General features: G+C 32.2%; 1 protein-coding gene across 1 annotated transcript; it reads left to right on the forward strand.

Moving 5' to 3' along the window:
* The first annotated feature begins 562 nt into the window (after positions 1-562).
* On the forward strand, positions 563-4,497 carry LOC112039777 (protein NUCLEAR FUSION DEFECTIVE 4). The gene is given in 3 exon segments (XM_024072686.2): positions 563-1,063; positions 1,066-1,085; positions 3,155-4,497. Coding segments are annotated over 3 exon segments (1,653 nt in total). The 5' UTR covers positions 563-594; the 3' UTR covers positions 4,319-4,497.
* The last annotated feature ends 2,291 nt before the right edge of the window (positions 4,498-6,788 follow it).

The following is a 6,788-nucleotide window of genomic DNA, read 5'->3' on the forward strand; positions in this document are numbered from 1 at the left end:
ATACAAATAATAGAGTTCATAAATACATATTTTATAGGATAATTCTGGTGTTGCAACTTGTGACACAAGTAGCATTGCTCTACTTTTTATATGAGCAGTGACAGCATAAAGTTGGACATGCAAGTTATTAATAATATTGCCGACAACCAAATGAAGCCTAATTCTAGCTCTAGATATGGTCTAAAAGATGGAAAATTTTTAAGTAGTTTCAAAGTATAGTGAAACGGTGCTCATTTTTCTTACATTTATGGTAGACTTCACTATAAATTTAATGAACAGATCATACCATAAATATAAGAGAAAGAAACACTATTTTTTGTACTCCAAAAATATCTAAAAATTACACTTAAAAGACACGCGAGAATGCCAACCACTGAAACATCAGCAGGTGGGCTTACTGTATACTTTTGATAATTAACGAGAGAATTGAGGTAACTTCTTTTCCAATTAACATAGTTCGCTTGAAAATTCATGTGGCCCCATCCAAAAAAAAAAAAAATTCATGTGTGTGTGACACACGCGCACCGACAACATAATATAAGGCCTACTCACTCTCCGAGAATCCAAAAACATTGGAAAAAACAAAAAAAAAAAATGGATAAGCTTAAAACTGGAACTAGAACTAGAACTAGTTTTACTAGCAGCAAATGGATTGCCACGGTGGCAAGCTTATGGATTCAGTGTAGCTGTGGCGTAGACACTTTCGGCATCTACTCCTCGGTTCTGAAATCAAGCCAAGGCTACGACCAATCAACGCTGGACACCGTGGCTGTGTTCAAGGACACTGGTGGCAACGCCGGGGTTCTAGCTGGGCTGCTCTACTCCGCCGTGACACACAATAATAACTACTGGGGTGGTTTTGGTGGGCCATGGGTGGTGCACTTGGCGGGTGCGATTCAGAACTTCTTGGGGTTTTTTATGATGTGGGCTGCCGTGGTGGGGCTGATCAAACGGCCGCCGGTGGCGGTGATGGGTTTGTTTATATTCTTGTCAACTCATGCTTCGGCTTTCTTTACCACAGCTAATGTGGTCACCGGAGTCCAAAACTTCCCGCAATCCGGGGGACCGTTGTGGGCGTAATGAAGGTAGGTACATCAAATATTTTAGCCTTTTAAGGCAGTCCACGTGTGTATGTATTATTACAAAGCCTTTCACTATTCAGTTTTTAGAGCATCCACAGGCTTTTTTTTTTTTTTTTTTTTTAGTCTAAAATTTACTTTTTCTATTTTACACACTTATTTTTACAAAATATACATATCAGTTTATTTATTATACACATTTATTCAAATAAAATATTCATTTTTTTAACCCAATGCTACAGTGTTATAGTGTCAGGCAAAATCATGCTACAGTACCGGGAAGGAGAAAAAAATTATTAAAAAATGATATACACATGTTACAGTGCTCGTGTAAATTTACACGGGTACTGTAGCTCGTGGATAATTTTAGAAGATTTTGCAAGATTTTAAACAGACTGATGTGGGCTGTTTTTGAATAAAAATATGTAAATTTGAGCATTTTTTTTATTATACACACTTATACACGAACTAATGTGAATGCTCTTAAAATGGTATGATTCAAGGGTATATTCTTAAAAAAAAAATGATTTATCTTAACAAAACTTAATAAATTCATTTTTAATTGTAGATTTGATTGTATTGGGTCCGTGGAGTTTGCGTGCTTTGGGATATCAAATGTGAATGAATAAAGAAATAAAAAGGAAATAATTAATGTTAATTAGAATATTGATGTAATATTGAGGTCGATTAAGGTGTATATAAAAAATAGATGAATAAACTATAAAAAGTTTTATTTTATTTTTTTATTTTGGGTTCATTTAGTTAGTTAAGAATGCATGGAGCTTGATATGAATGTCAAGACTGGGTCAAATTTATGTAATATCTAAAAATTGAAGTGTAGCTTTTAATATTGTCACATTCCTATTGAGTTACGTCATTGACCGTGTTACCATTTTTATTTTATTTGTTCCTCCAAATTTTTGATAATATTAAATATATGAATGTGTAAAGTCAATTAGTTAATATATTTCCTTCTCAAAAAAAATTAGTTAATATATTTAATATTATCAACCAATTAGAAGATCAAATCAATAAAAAAAAATGGTGACGTGGTCGATAATTCGATCCACTTTAGTCAATTTGGTCCAACTTGGTTCAATTCACTCTATTTTGGTAAATTTTTTGTTCAACTTGATCTAATTTGGTCTAGTTCGGTCATTTTGATCTCATTTGGTCCAATGCGGTCCATTCAGTCTACTTTGTTCTAATTTGGTCCACTTTAGATCATTTCAGTGCACTTACTTAAGAATGAGACATGATAAGTATGGGTAGAGAGTACCTATTCTAAATCCAAATTTATTAAAAAAAACATAGATAACAAAAAGTAATATTTTTAGTTCTTTCTGTTCTTTTCCCCCCTTGGTGATTTTAGTATTTTAGTTTTTGAGTGAATTACACAATTTTAGTATTTTGACATGATATAATTTGAATTTGAAGACCAATTTCTAAGTTATGTAGAAATTAGGAGATTAATGTAACTATGGTTTTCTTAAGCTTTTAAATAATTCACTTGAGCACATGAAATTTTTTTTCTATTGACATGTGAAGCTCATCTTGAAATGTATAAGTTATTTAACATACCACATCATAAATTCTATTATAAATAATTTTTTGTCCTCACAATTTTCTGGCAAGAATGATATATACTTTCATGCAAGCACTCAACACAAAAAAATTGTAACAATCTCATGCATTGTATGAGCATGCGACTAGATTATCAATAAAATACAAATAGCTTTCTCTTTAAAAAAAAAAAAAATTAGTGGAGAAATCTAATATACTATACCTAAAATAGTGTACCTAAATTTTATCTTAATTGAAAAATCTAATATACAATCCCTAACTGTATCTAAGTTTTAGTGGTGTGATTTCATTAACTCATTATGAATTCTTCTATGACTATTTTTGTTACAACTTTGATGATGTAGAGTTCTAGTACAAAAGTTGTGTCTAGAGATTTCTCATTCATTGTATTATTTGAGTTGTTATTGTATACCTTCAGTTACTTTATGTGAGAGGAAGAGAGTATACTCTTAGAATATATAATAATTTTTCGTTCTATCTTTCTTTGCTAGGGCTTTCTCGGTATTAGTGCAGCAATCATGGTCCAAGTGTACAACATATTCTGCGAGGGCAAGCCGAGCAATTTCATTCTAATGCTTGCTCTATTGCCTACGTTTGTCTCTGTTGTTCTTATGTTTTTTGTGAGAATATATGAAGGAAACATAGTTGATGACGTGAAGCAATTGAATGGTTTCCCTATTGTTGCTCTGATTATTGCTGGTTATCTCATGATTACACTAGTTTTGAAAAATATTTTTAGTTTGCCATTATGGGCACACATTATTATGTTTATATTTATGTTGCTTCTACTTGCATCACCACTTGGAATTGCAATCAAAGCCCAGATGGAGGACTCCAAGAGACTTTCGCAAATGTTTTCTAGTGAAAGTAATCATTCAAAGGAGAACCCAGCCAAGGACACTCTAGAATATCATGAACTACCCGATGGAGAAGGTCAAGTTAATGCTACTTTAGATGACAAAATTCTTCCTTATGAAGAGAGCATGAATCTTTTGCAAGCCTTGCGTACCATTAACTTCTTCTTGTTGTTTTTGGCCATGGTATGTGGAATGGGCTCGGGGCTAGCTGTGATAAATAACTTCAGCCAAATAGGGAGATCTCTCAATTACACTGCTGTGGAGGTTGATAATTTGGTCAGTTTATGGAGTATATGGAATTTTGTTGGGCGTATTGGAGTTGGGTATTTATCTGATTATTTACTACACACAAGAGGCTGGACAAGGCCATTGTTGATGTCTATTTCACTAGCAGCAATGACTACTGGCCACATTGTTTTTGCTTCTGGTTTGCCTGGAATGTTATACATAGGTTCGATCCTAGTGGGCATTTGTTATGGTTCACTGTGGTCACTAATGCCCACGATCACTTCAGAGATATTTGGTGTTAGGCATATGGGTACTATTTTCAATGCTATTGGTTTAGCATGTCCTATTGGATCCTACATTTTCTCTGTGAGAGTTGTTGGGTACATTTATGACATGCAAGCAACTGGTGAAGTTCATTCCTGCTTTGGTACTCACTGCTTTATGCTGTCTTTTCTAATCATGGCATCCCTAGCTCTCTTGGGGTGCGTTGCTGCTATTGCATTGTTCTTTCGTACTAGGGGATTCTATCAATTGGTTGTGATTAGAAGATTGAAGCATTCTTTAAGATGATGGGAAGAAATATGCAAACTTTATGCACAGAGAAAAAAGCTTATTTGGTAATGTTATTTTAGTAACGTCGTTTATATTTTTTAGAAATACGTGTGGATGATTGTTTAAACACTGAAAACTAGTGTTGTTTAAACAATGGTAACAAACGAGTCCACTTGGGCAATCATTTTTTTCACTCATTAGATATTGTTATCTGGATAATTATAACTTGTTATTTTTTATGCAATTTTTTTCTATAACTATATAAACCTGTATCGCTCAAATAACAAATCCAATTCATAGAACCCTATATTGAAATGAAAACTATTCAAACTTTTTCCAATCAAGCATATTGGTCACAATTAATCGTGACAATTGGAACAATTATTTTATACAAGATTTTGAATCAATTGATTGTAAGACAGATTTGGACAAAACATCTTGAAGAGATTTCAATTGAGAAGTTAATATGACATTTAAGTTACACTATGTAACCCAAGAAGGTTAAGGCATTCTTTAAAATGATGAGCAGTAAATATGAGAAGTTTGTGTAAAGGTAATATTAGCTGAGGCTATAACCTTTGTGATTAGTTCTGGGTGTTATATGATTTTTTATTTGTAATTGGGTGAATGATATCTCTGCTTTTTTAAAGGAAAAGGATAATTTAGGAAAGAGCCTTGCTGATATTTATTATTAATAGTTTCAATTCATCATCATCATCATTGGAATCGTGCTCAGTGTGAAAGCGGTCAAATTCCTATACCTACTAAGTGATGGTTTTTTTTTTGAAATGACTAAATGATGGTTTATGTCAAAGCTATTCTTTTCTTTTATTATAATTTTTTTGGACATAAAGTAAGCTCTCAACATAAAAAATACCAACAATCTCCGAAATTCTATAGAAAATCGTGTCAGACAAGAAGTTAGTCTAGAATTGCAACATATGCATATGGATTCATGGAAGTTCAATCTTTGGCTGTATCAACCATTAAATTTCCCATGTTATAGAACTATCAACTCTTTGATTATCAGCCTATTTTAATATTTCAGACCAAAAGGGAAAAAGAAAAACACTTGAAACTCTCAGCATCTACTATCTAGGATACCTATAAAATTTAATTAAAAAGAGGAACAGCTTACAAGGAAATCTTATAAATACTCTGATTTAAAAAGAGTGCATTTGTAGGTAGCTATTGCTGTTTGAAATGCTTAATAAAGCAACAAAAAATTTCTCCCTCTAAAGATAGGGCTACCCAATAGGAAACCCTCCCTGTATCCAGAAATCCTTCAACCCAAGTTTAAAAAAAAAAAAAAAAAAAAAAGTTTTGATCTCTGATCTTTGTTCTATGAGGTTCAGAATTTATGTTCCTTTATAAAATAGCAGGGCATATCATAGTTTAGGGCAACAGAATCTGTTCCAACAAAACTGGAGGAGTTTCCTGCTTTATGGTAAGGTTGAATTACATTTCTTGAAGCTTTGGAAATTGAAGTCTTCTCTCCATCAAGGATTTAAGGTAGTGTCATTGATACTTTACGTTGCCACTATGTCTAACATACGGTATAAAGGATTCAAGGTTGAAACATCTGACAATTCAAATTAAATATTACAAATTTCAAAGAGCATTTAGTGTCGTATTATTTAAGAAATAACTTTTAACCATGAAATGAATTATCTTCATTTCAAACAAAATAAATGCCAAATTCAGCTCCCACTGAGAGAAAGGGGGAAGCATATGCCAACTCTGGTCATAAGGAAGCAAATTTGGTTGGTGGACTTTTAATTAGAATTTGATCCATAATTTTTCAAAACTATCAAGGTCCCAAGGGTTGAAATCAAGCACTTTTTTATTTATTTACAACTTTGGTCATAAAGAAGCAAGCTGAAATTTTTTTGCTAAAAGTATTATAGATAAAGGTAAAAGTTAGTTGAAATAGTATAGTGTGACCTATAAATAGTGCCAAAAAGTTCAGTGGGGCCATGAATAGTAACAAAAATAAGTTGAATAGTAAAATAAGTTAGCGTTTTAATTTAGAGCTAAACATACACTTGGTTGGTAGACTTTTAATTAAGATTTGATCCATAATTTTTCAAAAATATCAAAGTCGCAAGGGTTGGAATTCATCAAGCATTATTTTTTTGTTTTTGTTTTTGTTTTTGTTTATTTATAATGATTCATCATGTCCTTATTGATGTATTAGATAAGAGTTTTATATGATCTTCAGTGGCAAGTTGGCAAGACTCTTAAGGACACCAATATGGTTATAAGTTGATAACTTTGGTCCAAGAAAAATGCCACCAATAATAAAGATTGTCACTATCATGATCATCAACTACCTACTTAAATTTATGATTTTCAAAATCTTTGAGGACTTTTTTATTATTTATTTTTTTTCTTAAGAATAGTATAAGTTTGGACTATTATTAAAAAAATTATAACTTTGCGATACAATTAATGGTGCTCATAAATACATACATTATATACAAAGTGA

Source organism: Quercus suber, unplaced genomic scaffold (genome assembly GCF_002906115.3).
Source record: "Quercus suber isolate HL8 unplaced genomic scaffold, Cork oak 2.0 scaffold_198, whole genome shotgun sequence".
Lineage (NCBI taxonomy): Eukaryota > Viridiplantae > Streptophyta > Magnoliopsida > Fagales > Fagaceae > Quercus > Quercus suber.